The sequence below is a fragment of the Hylobates moloch genome, unplaced genomic scaffold, assembly GCF_009828535.3.
Source record: "Hylobates moloch isolate HMO894 unplaced genomic scaffold, HMol_V3 SCAFFOLD_11, whole genome shotgun sequence".
Classification (NCBI taxonomy): Eukaryota; Metazoa; Chordata; class Mammalia; order Primates; family Hylobatidae; genus Hylobates; species Hylobates moloch.
Window position 1 is genome coordinate 42,387,404 of NW_026652286.1, and position 20,169 is coordinate 42,407,572.

Here is a 20,169-nt window from a genome sequence, read left to right on the forward strand (position 1 = left end):
GCCAGGCTGTAGAAGGTCTGAAATGTAACCTGGTTTTTTTTGAACTTTCCAAATCTTTGGCACTGGAATCTAAGCATCATTGTCTCTCGTAGTTTTAGATGTCAACCACTCCTACTCTTCACTTCTCCCACCATCTCACCTCAATTCACCTGGGTTGTGTTTCCCTAAAAGTCACTGAGAAACCCTGATGGGGGGCTTTGGGGCTAACATCTCAAGTACTACCAGCTTCACTCTAACAGGCTTCCCTGAGATGAAGGGTCTGGAGCACTGGCTGGCTGCCCTTCTGCTGCTGCTTTATGCTATTTCCTTCCTGGGCAACATCCTCATCCTGTTTATCATAAAGGAAGAGCAGAGCTTGCACCAGCCAATGTACTACTTCCTGTCTCTTTTGTCTGTTAATGACCTGGGTGTGTCCTTTTCTACATTGCCCACTGTGCTGGCTGCTGTGTGTTTTCATGCCCCAGAGACAACTTTTGATGCCTCCCTGGCCCAGATGTTCTTCATCCACTTTTCCTCCTGGACAGAGTCTGGCATCCTGCTGGCCATGAGTTTTGACCGCTATGTGGCCATCTGTAACCCGCCGCGCTATGCCACAGTGCTCACGGATGTCCGTGTGGCCCACATTGGCATATGCATTGTCATCCGCAGCTTCTGCATGGTATTCCCACTTCCCTTCCTCCTGAAGAGACTGCCTTTCTGCAAGGCCAGTGTGGTACTGACCCATTCCTACTGCCTGCATGCAGACCTGATTCGCCTGCCCTGTGGAGACACTACCATCAACAGCATGTATGGCCTGTTCATTGTCATCTCTGCCTTTGGTGTAGGTTCACTGCTCATCCTCCTCTCTTATGTGTTCTTTCTACATTCTGTGCTGGCCATCGCCTCCAGGGATGAGAGGCTTAAGACACTCAACACATGTGTGTCACATATCTGTGCAGTGCTGATCTTCTATGTGCCTATGGTTAGTGTGTCCATGGTTCATCGATTTAGGAAGCATGCTCCTGAATATGTGCACAAGTTCATGTCTCTGGTCTATCTCTTTGTACCTCCAATGCTCAACCCAATTATCTATTCCATCAAGACTAAGGAGATTCGCAGGAGACTACACAAGATGTTATTGGGAGCTAAGTTCTGATCAAAGAAAACTGTCGTGGAAAGCCTTAGAGGTTCTTTGTTGTTGCTGATGTTTGGATGTACCAGGTTAGTCCTTTGGAGCCTTTCAATCTCCCTCTAGACATACACCTATAATTGTGTACCTGCCAGAAGTTATATGGGTTAGCCAAACTACAACTCGTAACTCAAAACATCAGGCTGCCCTATGTTGTAATTAACGGTCACAGGTTGCCACAAGTGACTTCTCTCAGACCCAACAAGAAAGAGAGTCTTGAATTAAATCCTTTTTGTCCCAATGTACTAGTAACATCTATGCTTTCAAGTAATTCTCCGAAACAGACAAAAACTAATGCATACATTATTTATATAATGTTATAATGTAGATTGTTACCTGAGATCATATCAACCCAGAATATTTAAATAAATAATCATTTTGAATATCTTTAAAGTCAAAAACTAAAGATACGTAATAGCTGTGACCAAGTTTACACTTTTGAAATAAATAAGAATACTCCAGGATTCTATAAAATGGCACAAAAATAGAAACATACAATACATGGAATTCAGAAGTTTAGTACAAAGAAAAATGTTTTATAGAAAAGTCACACCCTGTCATCACTGGGCATGACTACAGAGAGGATTGAATGACTAGAGGCAGCTAATGAGCACTCCAAGTCAAAGCCTAACAGAGGTTGTTGATTGATGGGGTGGCAAGTCCACTTCAGTGGCAGTGGTTGCTTGGCCGCATAGTTGGCTGAAATATGGGCTTGTGTCCTGCAGTGAGCAACCCAAATAACAAGCTTAAGCACATGCCTGAGCAGAAGAGGGATAGCTGAAGGCTGTCAGCAAATTCACAGAGAATTAAAGCCACAAAGAAAGAAATCCTCTGAAAAACCATGCCAAGAAAACACAACCCAGGCCACACAGGCAGGTACACACTTAGCAGATTTAAAAAGAATGATATGTGGACTTTAACTGGAGAGTAAGCAGTTAGCGGACAGGCCGTGGCATAACTCAACTCCAGTGGATGATTAGGGAATGAAGACATGTAAGAAAACAATTACTTTTTAAAAAGCAATAGCTAATAATTTTTTTTCCTCATAGGATCATGAAATAACTTTTCTAAAATAAAGCCATAGGGATCAAATAACATCATTTACTAAACATAGTTGCAGTATAGACTTGAATTTCTCCCAGATACCCCCTGAATGTCTCATTAAGCAACCAGGAGAGAAAAGCAAAACAAAATTAAAACTTACAGATGACATCTTCGGCAAAATCACATGACAGAAAAATCTTGCCCCCAGTTGGAGAGTACTGTATACTAAGCAAAAATCTGGGCAGGTGGTTTTGAGATTGGTGAAACTGGGAACAATACTTGCCGGCTCTAAGTGCTCATAAACATAAGAGGATAAAGAAGTGCTGTGGTGGTCCTCAGCATTTGAAAATCTCAAAAATGTCCAGCAAATGAGCTCTTCCAAAAGGATATAGCCTCAGCCCAAAGGAAAGTACATTAAGCAAATGAAGATCCACTTGCTTAAGAGAGAAAGAAGGCTCTGATGGTAGAGGAAAGGGCTTAGAGAAAGCAGATGCAAGAAAGTGATACAACAGCTAAATACAGCTTCCCAAAACCTGTGGAGTTCTAGGGCTGGAACAGAAGGAAGCAGAATGTCCTCCCGGACCAGACTTCGCTCTAACACAGAGAAGCGGCCTCAAAGAAAGTGCTACTTTGAGCCATTTGAACAGCAACAGAGGGACCCCTAGAGCTGCAAAGCTATAAAAGCTACTCTGCTATTGCCTCTCCTTCCAGAGAATCCCACAAGTCATCCCAGAAAGCTATACTTATTTATATAGAGACAAAAAAGACGTATGTGCTAATTCTATACACAGTTATAAGCAAAAATAAAAGACATCGATGACAAAGATGAATCCGTGGCACTTAGGGCCATGCTGATGATAGGAATCTCCCTCTTTGTTTCAAGTCTTTTTTTTATTAATCCTAACATTTCTGTGTCTGCATCTAAATATCAGAAACCACATTACTGACTTCACTATTTTTTAGGCTTTTAAAAAATGCATCCTTTCATTTCCACTGTAAAATTGGGAATTCTCATAATAAGGCATATGAATGGGAGGAGTGAGTACTTCTGCAACACTAAAAAGTATTCCTATCATTTATATCAGCACACATATGTAACTATATATAGTTTTACTATTATCTAATGAGTATTGCCTAATTCCCTAATTAACAGACTTATGAAAAAAGCCTAATCTTTATGAAATTGTATTTGTTCAAACTGGTAATATAAATATTTTACAGTGTATTAATCATCTAAGTAACTGATAAATTATCAACCTTAACTTTCTAATTCTCAGATTTTTGTGTTAAAATCACCCAGTGCATTTTGTGTTCACAATACATGTGCTTTTTCAAATATGGAAAAACCCATTTGGCAAACGATTAAGTTCTATTCTGTTTAAAATTCACTGAATAATTTGTCCCAGTCAGAGACATTAGGTTTAGCTATTAAGACTAATTAAAAACTGTCAGTCATAGTTGCTTATTGTCTGTTTTTCATCGTAAAAAATCAATTTCCCCAGCTTGTAGTTCTAGGGTATTTGCCTTAAATACATAGCACTGTGGTTGGCCCTAAGCTGTTGTTCTGCCCTCATATACAGTTCACATGAACATTAACATGTCCACCAGTAACACACTGCCCTCACAGTGCAGCCAAACAAATCATGGTGAGGCTTTGTAAGAAGGAATTTAAAAGCATTTTAAAAGGAATATTTAGTTAGTAAACAAATCCCAAGGTATCTCCTATATCTCTTTAGATAGGTTTCTCCCATAAACCCTAATTACTAAATCCCATGATCACTGAGTCCTCAAATGTAACACTGGGATTGGCACATAGTAGGTTTCAATAAATACGGTTTTGTGAAAAATAAATGAATGAGCTGTTATATTCCCAATAAGCAAACAAACAACCTAAACAAAGCTGGGAGGAAAAATACATAACCACCAGAATTATATCCACTCTCCAAAATATCTTCACATTGTTTTAAAACTGGGATTGAGTAAAAGACAGTGACTAAATATCTCTGCTAGGAAGAATGAAGGCTGAGACACACTTCAGGGAGAGTATCTTGATTAACGTGGCTGGCAGTAAATGATATATCAAGGTGGTCCAATGGCCAGCACTGCTGTTTGCATTTCTATTAGTTGAGATCAGTATGTCATCTATACCTTTAATAAAGCCTATCACACGCCAATGCTTTGGAAAAGTTACACATGCCTCCAGACATTTATAGAAAGTTTTGGCTGGCAATTATACTTTACATTTGAAGAGTAGTGGAGGCTTGTGCAACTATTTATTTGTGCAAATATTTATTTGTTGTCAACTGATGCCTGAATTGTACAAATCACACAAACTAATTAAATGCCTATTCAATGGATAATTTATTCTATTTATTTTCATACACATTTTTGATGGACAAGTTTTCCACGCATAATGGAAACAAAGAAAAAATCCTTTATACTTATGAATGAAACCACACCCACCTACCCCTAATACGACAAAACAATGAGACCAAATCTTGATTTCTGACATATGTGTCAAGTTACTATTTGCTTAATAGTCCTCCTGTTCCCTGCAGAGGGTAATTTTTTGGAACAGATTCTTGATTAGTTTTTTGAGGTTAGGAAGATGAGAATTCACAAAGTAACTGATGACTTCATATGCTGTATGCTGTTTCTAGGAATCCTGAAAGCATTTATAAGCAAATGTTCTCCTCAGTTGTCTGGAGGGCATCTGGTTGCCTATGTTCAAATGTACAGGCACCTACAAGTAGATTACTTCTTATCTGAGAATGAAATTAAACAATAGAGGGTCCTGAGTCCAAAGTAGTGCATCAACCCAGGTAGAAAATGTGTCCAGTTGATAATGGAATATTGGATATCCTCCTGATGAGGAAGTGCCTTTGCTGCACATTACTCAACTCAGAGGATAAACTCTGTGCCTTGGCTGCCATTTACTGTTTTTTTAAAACACTATCTGGGTGAAGAGAACTTCTCATCCAACTGAACTATAACTGCAAGAGCAAAGAAGTTGTTGCCATAGTAGAGCCCATCAGGTCTGAAGGTGGCTTAATTGAGGTAGGTCAGGACCTCTTTGTGGTAATCAGAAAATGAGGCTGATGGTCAGCCATCCTAGGGACATACAGTCTTCTACCAAATTCTCCTTTTGCCTTTCCCCTCTTCCCTGAGTTCACACAGAAATTGATTCCATAAAACTCCGAGCAACATGGATTTGTATTTTTTTTCATTCTTCATTAGATTCTAGTTTTCTTACCTTTCTGTTGGTCTTACCCATGAAACACAGAGAGCAAGAATTTCATCCTACTATAATTCTTCTGTGTTTCTCCTCTCTTCTCACCAACCTACCCAGCACTGGCCCTGGAGGATGAGAAACATAACCATGATAGGGCAAGACAAAAACATCACTGTATTACTCGGATATTTTTTCCATACACATTAAACCTATGTTAAGTATTTGATTTTCTTGTGTTAGAGGAAGGCCTAATGAGCCTGAAAAATAGAAGTACAAATTTTCTTTGATTGGGGAGAGAGCCATGATGGTTAACCAGCCACAGCCAGGAGGAGCTTCTCCCATGTAGAGACTAGATCATCAAGAGACGAACACACTGAACAGATCTTCGGAAAGAAGGCATCCAGAGTGGATATAGGAGGATGCTGAAACAGGCAGAAGCTGGAAAGCCTGTATGGGGTTGCCGAGCACCAGGATTCCTTTCTGGCCCTGAGTGCTGGTAGGGAAGGGATGAGAAACATAGGCATGTAGTGACCCACTCTTGTCACAGACCTTCAGGATCCTACCTGCAGGAGATCCCACAATCCCCATGGGCATTTTAATTGGCAGGGAGAACTGCCCAGAGAGTTGACAGAGATAGAACTCTAGTCTGTGCAAGGCCCAAAGAGTTTGGCATGGGAAAGGCTGCAATGGAGTATGGCCGTGGATGCCCATTCCCCCAAAGCTTGCCACACTCCTCTAGGTGACTTTAGCCTTAGTTAGCAGTGGGACCTGGAGAGAGCAGAGCTCTCTTGCCCGCAGGACAGGGCAAGTCTTATCTGAATGTGCCCCTGTCTGCCAGCCTCTTCCAGGGTCTCCACGTGGCCTTAGCAGCTTGCAGTGCAGTCTCAGTTGTCCTGCCAAAATGCTTGCCAGTGGCTGCTGCCATAGCTCTTTTGCTGACAGCCCCCGCCCTCGGAGCCCTTTTGCAGATAGATCCCTTGCAGGTATGCACCTGCCTGCAGCCTTCCCTGCTGGCACGCCTTGCCTGCACCCCCTGGCCTGCAGCCTCTCAATATGAATAGGAAGACCCACCATCGCCCAAGCAGGGCACATGAGCACTGGGGACCCCAGTCATCCCATTGGTGTGTACTTGCCAGGGCCCTCACTTGCCACCCCACCAGTGGATGATCTGCTTGTGCACCCTCACCTGCAGCCCCCCAGCTGCAGCCAGCACACACTCATGTGCCCCCCTGCCACCATGCTGCAGGGCAATCTCCCCCTCAACTGCTGCCTGGCCACAGCTCTTTTGCTGGCAGTCCCGGTCAGAGTGTTGTTGCCAGTGAGCTGGGAACACCTTGGCCCCTCCAGTGCAACAGGTGCTTGGCCTCAAAAGGCCAGAAAACAAAGCCAGAGGCCTGGTCCCAGACCCCCAGGGTTAGAGCATGTAGCCCATGTAGCTCAGTGCTGAGCTGAACATTGGCCCTTTGAAAGCATCTACAAACAAAGCCAATCAACTAAACCAAACTTATATCACATTTAAATCATCAAAGGCATCAAAGAATATGAAAGCAAAAGCCCTATTCAAAGGATAGCAACTTCAAAGATTAAGGGAACGTCAGCCAACACGGAGAAAGAATTCTGGTAACTCTAAAGGCCAGAGTGTCGTCTTACCTACCAATGACTGCACCAGCTCCCCAGCAATGGTTCTTAACGTGATTGAAATGGCTAAAATGACAGATAAAGAATTCAGAATCTGATGGCAAGGAAGCTCAGTGAGATACTGAAGAAGGTTGAAACACAGTTCAAGGAAAGCAGTAAAATGATGCAAGAGTTGAAAGATGACACAGCCATTTTAAGAACGAACCAAACTGAACTTCTAGAAATAAAAAAATTCATTAGAAGAATTTCTTTTTTCAAAACTTAGGGTCAAGGGTACATGTGCAAGTTTGTTATATAGGTAAACTTGAGTCATGGGAGTTTATTCTATGGATTATTTTGTCACCAAGGTACTATGCCTAGTACCCAATAGTTAATTTTTTTTATCCTCTTCCCTCTTCACATCCTTCACCCTCTAGTAGGCCCCAGTATCTGTTGTTCCCTTCTCTGTGTCCATGTGTTTTCATCATTTAGCTCCCACTTATAGGTGAGAACATGGGGTTTTCTGTTTCTGCATTGGCTAAGAATGATGGCCTCTAGCTCCATTCATGTTTCTGCAAAGGACCTGATCTCATGATCTTATTTTTTATGGCTTTATTTTTTATGGCTGTGTAGAATTCCATGGTGTATATGTTTGACATTTTCATTATCCAGTATACCATTGATGGGCATTTGGGTTGATTCCATGTCTTTGCTATTGTGAATAGTGCTGCAGTGAACATACACACGTGTTTTTATGGTAGAACAATTTATATACCTTTGGGTATATACCCAGTAGTAGGATTAATGGGTTGAATTGTTGTTCTGTTTTTAGCTCTTTGAGGAATCAACACACTGCTTTCCACAATGGTTGAACTAATTTACACTCCCACCAACAGTGTATAAGCATTCCCTTTTCTCCACAACCTCGCCAGCATCTGTTCTTTTTTGACTTTTTAATAATAGCCATTTAGACTGATGGGAGATGGCATCCCATTGTGGTTTTGACTTGCATTTCCCTAAAGATCAGTGATATTGAGCTTTTATTTCATAGGCTTGTTGGCCACCTGTATATCTTCTTTTGAGGAGTGTCTGTTCATGTCTTTTGTCCACTTTTTAATGGTTTTTATTTTCTTTTGCCCACTTTTTAATCGTTTTTATTTTCTGGTAGATTTTTTTAGCATGGAAGAAAATATCTGCAAAGCATACATCTGACAAAAGTCATTCTATGAGGCCAGTGTCATCCTGATAACAAAACCTGGCAGAGATACAATATATTCCTGATGAAACTAGCAGGCCAATATTCCTGATAAAAATAGATGAAAAAATCCTCAACAAAATACTAGCAAACTTAATCCAGCAGCACATCAAAGAGCTAATCCCCCATAAGCAAGTTCATTTTATGTTCCTGGGATGCAAGGCTGGTTCAACATACACAAATCAATAAATGTGATTCATCTCTTAAACAAATAAAAGCAAAGACCATGTGACCATCTCAATGGAGACAGAAAAGGCTTTTATTATATAATTCAACATTCTTTTATATTAAACACACTCAATAAACTAGGCATTGAAGGATTATACCTCAAAATAATAATAACTGTCTATGAGAAACCCACAGCCAACATCATACTGAATGGCCAAAACCTAGAAGCATTCCGTTTGAGAACTGAAACAAAGCAAGGCTGTCCACTTTCACCACTTATTCTGCATAGTATTGGAAGTCCTAGCCAGGGCGTCAAGCAAGAGAAAGAAATAAACGGCATCCAAATAGGAAGAAAGGAAGTTAAACTATCCCTGTTTTCAGAGGACGTGTTTCTATACCTAGAAAATCCCATAGTCTTTGCCTATAGGTTCCTGGATCTGATAAACAATTTCAGCGAAAATTTAAGACAAATTGATGTACAAAAATCAGTAGCATTTCTACATATCAATAACATCCAAGCTGAGAGCCACATCAAGAACTCAGTCCCAATCAAAATAGTTACAAAAAGAATAAAATACCTAGGATTACAGTTAACAGTGCAGGTGAACGATCTCTACAATGAGAATTACAAAGCGCTCTGAAAGAAATCAGAGAGGACACAAACAAATGGGAAAACATTTCATGCTCGTGGATAGGAAGAATCAATTTTGTTAAAATGACCATACCACCCAAAGCAATCCAGAGATTCAACATTATTCCTATCAAACTACCAACATCTTTCTTCTCAGAATTAGAGAAACTATTCTAAAATTCATATAAAACAAAAAAGAATGTGAAGAGCCAAAGCATTCCTAAACAAAAATAACAAAACCAGAGGCATCACATCACTGATTTCAAACTATACTACAAGGCTACAGTAACCAAAGCAGCATGTTACTGGTACAAATAGACCAATGGAACGGGTTAGAGAAACCAGAAACAAAGCCACACAGCTACAACAATCTGATCTTTAACAAAGTCAACAATAACAAGGAGTGGGCAAAAGGCCTCTTATTCAATACACAGTGCTGGGCTAACTGGCTAACCATACCCAGTAGATTGAAACTGGACCTCTTCCTTTCATCATACATAAAAATCAATTCAAAATAAATTAAAAACTTAAGCATAATATTATAACTAAAATTATAAAAATCCTAGAATAAAACCTAGGAAATACCATTCTGGACATAGGCCTTGGGAAATATTTCGTGATGAAATCTCCAACAGCCGTTGCAACAAAACAAAAATATACAAGTAGAACCTAATTAAACTAAAGACCTTCGTCACAGCAAAAGAAGCTATCAATAGACTGAATAGACAACATACAGAATAGGAGTGAATACTTCCAAACTGTGGACCTGACAAATGTCTAATATCCAGAATCTATAAACAGCTTAAATCAACATGAAAAACACATAACTCCATTAAAAATGGGCAAAGGACATAAAGATATCCTTCTCAAAAGAAGACATATACGTGGCCAACAAGCATATAAAGGAATGCTCAGCATTATTAATCATTAGAGAAATCCAAATCAAAACTTCGATGAGATACCATCTCATACCAGTGAGAATGACTATTACTAAAAAGTAAAAAAATTACAGATGCTGGCGAGGTTGCAGAGAAAATGGAACACTTTGTTGATGGGAATGTAAATTAGTTCGGCCACTGTGGAAAGAAGTTTGGATATTTCTCACATAACTTAGAGCTACCCATTGACCCAAAAATCCTATTACTATATACCCAAAGGAGTATAAATCATTCTACCAAAAAGACATAAACTTGTGTGTTCATCACAGCACTATTCACAATAGCAAAGACATGAAATCAAGGTGCCCTTCAACAGTGGACTGGTTAAAGAAAATGTACATATATGCCATGGAATACTACGTAGCCATAAAAAGAACAAAATCGTGTCCTTTGCAGCTACATGGATGTGGCTTGAGGCCATTATCCTAGGTGAATTAATGCATGAACAGAAAACCAAAACCACCTCTCTTCACATATAAGTGGGAGTAAAACTTTGAATACACATGGACACAAAGGAACAGCAAACACTCAGGCCTACTTGAAGGGGCATTGTGGGAAGAGTATGGGGTTCAAAAAACTACCTTTTGGGTACTATGCTGTATTAATTCATTTTCACCTTGCTGTAAAGAAATAATGGTTCTGCAGGCTTACAGGAAGCATGATGCTGGCATCGGCTCGGCTTCTGGGAAGGCCTCAGGAAACTTACAATCATTGTGGAAGGTGAAGATGGAGCAGGCACATCTGATGTCCAGAGGAGGACTAATAGAGAGGGAAGTAGGTAGTGCCATACATTTTTAAATGACCAGACTTCATGAGAACTCACTCACTATCATGAGAACAACATCAAGAGGATGGTTCTAAACTATGCGTGAGAAATCTGTCCCCATGATCTAGTCACCTCCCACAAAGCCCCACCTTCAACAAAGCTCCACCTTCAACAATGGGGATTATATTTCAACCTGAGATTTGGGCAGGAAATATCATATGCTCACTACCTGAGTGATGAAATAATTTGTCCATCAAACCCCAGTGACATGCAATTTACTCATGTAACAAACCTGCACATGTACTGCCTGAAATTAAAAGTTGAGCAAAGAAAAAGTAACCAAAGAATTCAAAAACAAAGTTTGATTTTTACCTTTATTTTAAGCCAAAATTCAAGTATTTTTGCTGTTTCAATAGGGGAAAATGTTGAGTTCAAAAAAGATCATGTTAAATAAAAAGAAGTTAAAGAGTTTTTAACCCAAGGTCAAAAAAACAAAAACAGGGCTTAACTTAGGCCTTTTTAGGATTACAGCTGCAGGAGTGGCCCTACATTTTTCTTATGGTACCTGCCTCATGAGGGAGGGAAAAATATAAATGTGCATTTTCCACTAGAACCTGAAAATCAGTAGCTCTTTTAATTAATGCTGAAAAAAGGAAGGTGAAAATAAGGTGCAAAGGAGCCAGAGGCTTTTTGGGAGTCTCATATTTTCTTGTTCCTTGCCCCTTGCCCTTTCTATGTTATACCATTGGGTTTCTAAGAATGTATCCCTTGCTGCTTCTGAGGTAGGAATCAGAGTTTACTTTCATTTGGCAGCTTCCCCAAGCCTTGCCTTTGCATTTAGATATTTGTTGTGTATATTTGAAACTAAAATATGAAAGCATTAAAATTATTATTTCATGTTGAAATAAGAGCTTCTTATATGAATCAGAAAAGTTATTATTTAAATTGACTGAAGACTATAAACCACTAAATATTCTAATAATTTTCCATTGGAAATCATGTTAAGTTATGCTATCCAAACATTCTTCTAAAAGCAATCTATTTAGTGGGCCAGGACACATATATTATTGGTGTCTTATTGTACCTGTAGACATTTTTTAAAAAATCCGAATCCCAAGTACTTACATTATCTCCTTTTTAAAATAGCTCCCTCTTTCTGACTCTCTCTCTTCTTGGTATTTCCTCAATACAGCTTTGTACAAAGAGAAAAAAACTCTAGATAACAATATGCTTTGCTACTACGTGGTTTCTGGATGAGTTTCCATGGTGAGTTAAGTTAGACTACATAGTGCATCTCTCTCTCTCTCTCTCTTTCTCTTACTCTTTCTCTCTTTCTCTTACTCTTTCTCTCTTTCTCTTACTCTTTCTCTCTTTATCTTTCTCTCTCTCTCCCCTCTCTCTTTCTCTCCCCCCCTCCCCCTCTCTCCCCCCCCTTCTCTCTTTCTCCCCCCACCCCTCTCTCTCTTTTGATCTACAAGTAAATCTAAACTTAGTATGACAGCACCAAAATTAGCACCAAGGAATTTCTTACTATATCCCACCTCTGGTATCAAGGCAAGCATATGAAAGGGTCTGAAAGAATTATTTTCCTGTATCTAAATCATAAGTGCTCTAGTCTGTCTATCCTAGGCTTGCTTTTTTTTTTTTTTGCAACTGGAAATCCTAGAATGTCTTAATTTCTAACATCTCTTAACATGTCATTTTGTGGAAGACAGTTAAAATCTCAAGAAGCAAAGAGAAATAGAAATTGTGCCCCTAGCACAATTCCCCCTTTCCCCCAAAATTCTATGAGTCAGATATCTCAGATATTGAACATTATTTTCTGTCGGTGAGGATTGAGTGGTGGGCAGATAAAAGAAGTAAAGAGGAATCTGGAGATTTTCCTAAATGTCAATATCTATCAGTTTACCTAGATCACATTTGTTCATACATTTTATGGTGAGTTCTAATAGTTGATCCGATTTCACTTTGTGAAGTTAAAGCAATGTATGAGTGTTTAAGAATGACAGTGGTGGGGGAAGCAGAGGCAGCAATGGTAATGTTAAATGATGCCAGTTTGACCGTCAGGCCATATTGTACTGGTTGGGTGCTGCACTGACCACTAGAGATAGATTAGTGTTGAATGTCAACTGGACAACAAATTATCTATGTTAGATCAATGGAACAGAACAGAGTCCTCAGAAATGATGCCGCATATCTACAACTATCTGATCTTTGACAAACCTGACAAAAACAAGAAATGGGGAAAGGATTCCCTATTTAATAAATGGTGCTGGGAAAACTGGCTAGCCATATGTAGAAAGCTGAAACTGGATCCCTTCCTTACACCTTATACAAAAATTAATTCAAGATGGATTAAAGACTTAAATGTTAGACCTAAAACCATTAAAATCCTACAAGAAAACCTAGGCAATACCATTCAGGACATAGGCGTGGGCAAGGACTTCATGTCTAAAACACCAAAAGCAGTGGCAACAAATGCCAAAATTGACAAATGGGATCTACTTAAACTAAAGAGCTTCTGCACAGCAAAAGAAACTACCAACAGAGTGAACAGGCAACCTACAGAATGGGAGAAAATTTTTGCAACCTACTCATCTGACAAAGGGCTAATATCCAGAATCTACAATGAACTCAAACAAATTTACAAGAAAAAAACAACCCCATCAAAAAGTGGGCGAAGGACATGAACAGACACTTCTCAAAAGAAGACATTTATACAGCCAAAAAACACATGAAAAAATGCTCATCATCACTGGCCATCAGAGAAATGCAAATCAAAACCACAGTGAGATACCATCTCACAGCAGTTAGAATGGCCATCATTAAAAAGTCAGGAAACAACAGGTGCTGGAGAGGATGTGGAGAAATAGGAACACTTTTACACTGTTGGTGGGACTGTAAACTAGTTCAACCATTGTGGAAGTCAGTGTGATGATTCCTCAGGGATCTAGAACCAGAAATGCCATTTGACCCAGCCATCCCATTACTGGGTATATACCCAAAGGACTATAAATCATGCTGCTATAAAGACACATGCACATGTACGTTTATTGTGGCACTATTCACAATAGCAAAGACTTGGAACCAACCCAAATGTCCAACAATGATAGACTGGATTAAGAAAATGTGGCACATATACACCATGGAATACTATGCAGCCATAAAAAATGATGAGTTCATATCCTTTGTAGGGACATGGATGAAACTGGAAACCATCATTCTCAGTAAACTATCGCAAGGACAAAAAACCAAACACCGCATGTTCTCACTCATAGGTGGGAATTGAACAATGAGAACTCATGGACACAGGAAGGGGAACATCACACTCCGGGGACTGTTGTGGGGTGGGGCGAGGGGGAGGGACAGCATTAGGAGATATACCTAATGCTAAATAACGAGTTAATGGGTGCAGCAAACCAACATGGCGCATGGATACATATGTAACAAACCTGCACATTGTGCACATGTACCCTAAAACCTAAAGTATAATAATAAAAAAAAAACCGAAAACAAATTATCTATGTTAGGCTGAAGAATTAATTCTCTGTGTCTTAGAGGATTTGTATGACTATTAAGTGAATTAATACACACAAATAATTTATAATAGTACTTGATACATTTTAGGACTAAGTTTATTATTATATTAGTGATATTCATTATTATAGAAAATAATTCCTAGCTTAAATTAATCTTCCTCTGTAAAACTTGTCTAATTACTCAATTGCTCCCAATATTTATCTTTCTAAGAATACTGTTGGTATTTAGTGAATGTACTGTATTCATTTGGAACTCCTTGTTTTGTGTTACAAGTTTTGCATCACCATTTCCTGGCCTACTTTTCCCACAGCACACAATCTATCTTATACTTTGATGATGATGATGACCATGCTACTGATGAGAGCCTATAGCCAAAATAACAGATTCTAAAGCCAAGTGTGAAAGTCATATTTTGATGTGGTGAAACATGCGGAAAATGGCTCGGCGGATTTCCTTTGTCTTGGCGCTATAAATGAGAGGGTTGAGCACAGGAGGCACAAATAGGTACATATTTGACATGAGGACATGTATGTAGCATGGGACATGCTTCCCAAAGCGGTGCACTGTGGAGACCCCAATCATTGGCACATAAAATGCAAGTACAGCCAGGATATGTGACACACATGTGTTGAGAGCTTTGAGGCGTTCCTCACGGGAAGCAATGGCCATGACAGAATGCAGAATGAGCACATAGGAGAGGAAGATAAAAAACAGGTCCATGCCAAAGGTAGATACAAGAACAAAGAATCCATAGATGCTGTTGATAGTGATGTCAGCGCAGGCAAGCCTCATCATGTCTGGGTGCAGGCAGTAGGAGTGAGAAAGAACATTGGATTTGCAGATAGGCAGCCTCTTAATAAGAAAGGGAAGAGGGAAAAGGGTGATGAAGCTTCGAGCAGCTGCACCTAAACCCATTGCAGCAATGACTTCAGTGGTGAGCACAGTTGCATAGCGCAAGGGGTCACAAATGGCCACATCGCGGTCAAAACTCATGGCCAGCAGAATACCTGATTCCATCATGGAGAAGAAGTGAATAAGAAACATCTGAATTAGACAGGCATCAAAAGTGATGTTGCGGGCATTGAGGCAGAAGGTTCGGAGTACAGTGGGCAGTGTGGCCATGGATATGGCCACATCACTGAAGGACAACATGGACAGGAAGTAGTACATGGGCTCATGGAGGCTGGGCTCCACTCGCACAGCCTGCAGGATCACTGTATTTCCCCCAAGGGCCACAGCATACATCACACAGAGGGGCCCTGCCAGCCAGGAGTGAGAGCTCTCCAGACCAGGGATACCAGTCAGGAGGAAGAATGCAGGGTGAGTGACATTGAACAACCCCATAGCAAAACAAACTTAGGGTACTTTTCAGAGTCAGATCTTCTGACTTGGAGAATTCTAACAGTTGCACTTGCTGGAGGACAAGAAATCAGGAAATAAGAGACAAAGCGATGATGTTGACATAAATGGAAGCTGATGCATTCATGAAATCACTGCTTTTGAGATGATGCAGGCAAACTTTTTCTTCATATTTGATGATGATCAGGCTGCAGGCTGAGCTAATATTTCCCTCTGTTTTATGAAGAAGGAAGACATTGACAAATACTTCAATAATAGAAATTAGTTAAAAGGAAAATGTTTAAACTACATTTCTACAACTTTCATATATTTTGGAGGCATCATTCAATAGAAATATGCTAACTACAATTCATAGCCACAAGAGAAGAAAGTCAAGAGTTTGTGTTATCAGTAGCACTTGGAAATATTTAAATATTTTCTTGAAAATATTGCTTAATTCGTATGTGTCACTAATTAATGACTTTCCCAGAGCAAGTTTGTATCATGTTGTGTGCTTGGAAGGAGAGGGAAAAGGACAGTGGGGTGTGGAGGTAATTGACTGCCTCCAGAGGCAGTCATGAGCTTTTCGTTGGCAGAGTTACTGCAAAAAAGCAACAACAGAAACAACATATATTTGTGCAAAGGCACAAGGCTGTATCTGTTTCTGGAAAAATTATGTATTTGTCCTTAAATATTCTATAGGCACACTAGCATTTGGTGTGGGAGAGCATTGTTCCTAATACAAACTTACATACCCTCACATGTTAGATGTACTCTCAAAATACCCATTAGTCACAAGGACACATTAATGTACCTTCACAACAGGTAGTAAGAAAGCTCATTCATACTCTAACAAGATGCTCATTCACATACTCTCTCCATATCTCATAAAGTCACTCTTGTTGTGCAAATATATTCACACAGTCCCTCTTGATCTTTATACCATTTAACATGCAGATCTTGTCCTCATACTCTCAGTCTGCACTGACATATGCAGCATGTATACATGTATACACACTCATAGACACATAGATTTGTATACTCACACAACACTTTATCTACATGCTTGGGGACTGCCCACTGATATTAATGTACTAGCCCACACAAGAACTTTTTAAACCCTTAATGGCTTGTATTTATGTACCATTTTTCTTATGCTGGCGTTCACATATTATTTCCTACAGCCATTTCTCTGTCACAGTGATGGTATTGTTCTCTTTTTGACACACTTTTGTGTTCATTGCCTCATTGTGGATGAGGATACAGAAGGCTAGAAGGCTTTTCACTAAGCAGACATTTCAAGCTAATAGGGCACCCTCCTTTTAGAGAAGGACCCCAGAATTACATACCGCTGTTTTTCCTTTCTCTTTCCTCTCCAACCTCTAACAAAGCAAGGCCGGACCATGCTCTCAGAGTTCTTTCTGAAGGGAATGAAGGAGAAAGGAGACCCAGGAACATGAGGTATCTAAAAGTAACAGAGGTTGTGGAATGGAGTGCAATGAAGCGTTGTCACCCCAGGAATCATTTTTAAAATATCCTCAGCAATACATAACTCACAGGTACTATGGTTTCCGGCAAGGCAGTGGCTGTCCCTCCATGTTTATACTGAGTGTGTCCCTTCTGGTCTTAGAGCGCAGTCTGCATATGCTTGTGTCTCTTCAAGAACTCTGATTACTTGGGATCCAGGACTGATGTTTGTCTCTTATTTCTCTCATTTGACTACACTCTCATTCTTCATATAAAGTCTTGTAGAAAGTAATCACAATACATAGAAGAGAACGAAGCCAATGTAAAAGTAACAGAGAAGGGAGAAGAAAACAGGCTGAAAGCAGGATTTTGTTGAGGGCAAGGCCAAAGCCATGCTGGGTCTGGGGACTTATGCTTTAGTATTTGTAGAAGAAAGACTGCCTGACTGTTCCAGAATTATATCCCTTCCCATACCTTGGGGATCGCTAATTTTGTGGGTTGTCTGGACAGATAGGAATAAAGTAATACTGAGAAAGAAAATGAATACTTATTGAACACATGTGATATGTCAGGTACTCTGCAAAGAACTTTACATTTATTTTCTCATTTAATACTTAACAGATATGGACACTGAGACCCAGTGAGATGAGCTTTCCTCACAGTTTATGGAGACCAGGTGATAAAACATTAATTTAAAGACTTTTAAGACTCTTCTCTCTCTTTTTTTCTTTTTTTTTTTTACTTTAAGTTCTGGGATACATGTGCAGAGCATGCAGGTCTTGTCCTTTGCAGGGACATGGATGAGGCTGGAAGCCATCATCCTCAGCAAATTAACACAGGAACAGAAAACCAAACAACACATGCTCTCACTGATAAGTGGGAGTTGAACAGTGACTCTCTTCTCTCTTACCAAGGTCTTCGAAGTATCATTAAGGCATTGGAGAGGAAGTTTAAAAGGAAAATAGAGGAATGCACTTCTGAACAAAGATTTCACGGGTACCCTTAAACAAAGTGAGTGGCTAAAGGCAGATACATAGGAAAAAATTATACAAAAGTACCTGTCTCCAAGGCCGAACACAAATTCTCCTATTCCTGGAACTAGAACCTTGAGATTTCTGAAACCATATAAGAACCAGGTGGTTTAGAAGAAAGTATCCTGAGGGTGTCAGGAGTCCTGACTCTGGCTCTGGAAGGTACAGGCTATATAAGCATAGAAAAATCCATTTCTTTTTTTTAGACCTGTGTCTTATTTTCATTCATTCATTCATTCATTTTATTTATTTGAGACTGAGTCTTGCTCCATCATCCAGGGTGGAGTGCAGTGGTGCAAACTTGCCTCCCAAGTTCAGGTGATTCTCGTGCCCCAACCTCCCCAGTAGCTGGGATTACAGGCGCCTGCCACCACGCCTGGCTAATTTTTGTATTTTTAGTAGAGACAGGGTTTCACCATATTGGCTAGGCTGGTCTCGAACTCCTGACCTCAGGTGATCCACCCACCTCAGCCTCCCAAAGTGCTGGGATTACAGGCATGAGCCACCACGCCTGGTGTATGTCTTATTTTTAAGGACATTCTCTGAGATACTTTATGGCTTTGATGTTCTTTCACTTTATTTTACTTTTTAATCAAGCAAAGAATGCCTGTGAGAGTTTGCTATGGTGCTGTTATGGGGGCAGAAAGAAGGTAGAGGCTGGAGGAATGTACAGAAAGGCTGTCTAAAGACCATAGTTTTCAATCTGTATCGTGGATAATAAATAATGAAAATTATCAGCTATTCATTGTTCATCTAAAGTTTAGCTGATTTCTCCTTTTAATATCCTGGAGATTTTTACATATTTTGTTATCACTGAATACATAAGAGAAGAGCAAAATTAAACCACATGTGCTTCAGCTGTTTGTCATGGGATAGGTTGTGACCACTTCCCTTCTAGATTCCTGAACCATTCCTGTATCCTGAGTCCTGCTTCCCTCTCTGAATTTGCAGCAATGTTAATGAGCCACAGAAACTTTGACCTTTGAAGCTTGGAGTCACAGAGAAATTGACTATGGCAAGTATGGACTCAATGAATCGCTTGGGGTTACACAATCAGTACATGGCAGTGCCAGAACAAGAACCCCAAGTCCAGAGATCTTTCCTGCTCCTTTGCTCATTCTACTAAGATGCTTCTATCAGATACCTTCCACCAGTCTCTTCCACTTCTCCCCACCATACCCCTGGCCCAGTCTAATGCTTTCATGGAGCAGGCTTCAGGAGAATCAGCTGGCTTATTCCTATAGGGTTTCAGAACTCACCAGAAGACAGACTGATGAGACACCCACAGAACAAGTTCTTCCCTCTCTCTGCTGAAGTGAATTCATCCCTGCCACTTTTATGTCTCATCACAGGCCCTGTGGTAGAGGGCAGTGATGCTGACTTTGTGTCTGAAAATTCTTCAGGGAGGTTTTAGTCTCCTGAGGTCCGTAATAACTAATGAGAATAAAGCCTGTGCTCTTTTAGCTGAAAAAGAACTTAGCAATCTATCAGAGCAATTCTCTACTCCACTCAAAACATCTTCTAGTGATAGACAGGCAATCGCTATAAGAGAGGAGCTCATTACCTCCTAGGAGATTCTGGGTTTATGTGATATGATGACCAAGCCCATCAACTGAGGTGCAATCAGAAAGTGACTATTTTTACTCTTCTTGTCTCTTTAAATATGTTGAGTGGGGCTGGTTCTTCTTTTTTATTCCTGGATGAAAACTGTGTTCTTTAAATTTTCTGGTCACATTCAGATAATAAAATATCTTCTGATGAATAACTAGAAGGTTGAGTCTAGAATAATAGTCAAACTTTCCAGCATTCAGAGCTACATCCTTTCTTCTTTCATCCTTCATGTGCTAACCCTGGTTTTTGGCTTCTCCTCCCAGAAAGAGAGAGATGGGGGAATGGAAAGTTCACAATTAATTGGTGCTGCAGTTAGTTGTTATCATGTTAACTGGGTCTCTTAAGTGTATAAAGCTGACCCTT

General features: G+C 40.0%; 2 protein-coding genes across 2 annotated transcripts; one reads left to right on the forward strand and one right to left on the reverse strand.

Annotated features, from left to right (window-relative positions):
• Positions 1-187: 187 nt before the first annotated feature.
• LOC116476148 (olfactory receptor 51I2-like) lies at positions 188-1,135 on the forward strand. The gene has a single exon (XM_032165867.1). It carries the CDS (start codon positions 188-190, stop codon positions 1,133-1,135), a length of 948 nt encoding a protein of 315 aa, XP_032021758.1.
• Positions 1,136-11,242: 10,107 nt separating this feature from the next.
• On the reverse strand, positions 11,243-19,496 carry LOC116477342 (olfactory receptor 51I2). Its single transcript, XM_032168058.2, has 3 exons — positions 19,455-19,496; positions 14,345-15,931; positions 11,243-12,968 (listed from the first exon to the last, which is right to left on the reverse strand). Exon 2 carries the CDS (start codon positions 15,701-15,703, stop codon positions 14,765-14,767), a length of 939 nt encoding a protein of 312 aa, XP_032023949.1. The 5' UTR covers positions 15,704-15,931; positions 19,455-19,496; the 3' UTR covers positions 11,243-12,968; positions 14,345-14,764.
• Positions 19,497-20,169: the final 673 nt, after the last annotated feature.

Excerpts from the sequence above, each read along its gene's own strand:
- LOC116476148 (XM_032165867.1), top strand. The coding sequence starts at position 188 with ATGGGGGGCTTTGGGGCTAACATCTCAAGTACTACCAGCTTCACTCTA.
- LOC116477342 (XM_032168058.2), bottom strand. The coding sequence starts at position 15,703 with ATGGGGTTGTTCAATGTCACTCACCCTGCATTCTTCCTCCTGACTGGT.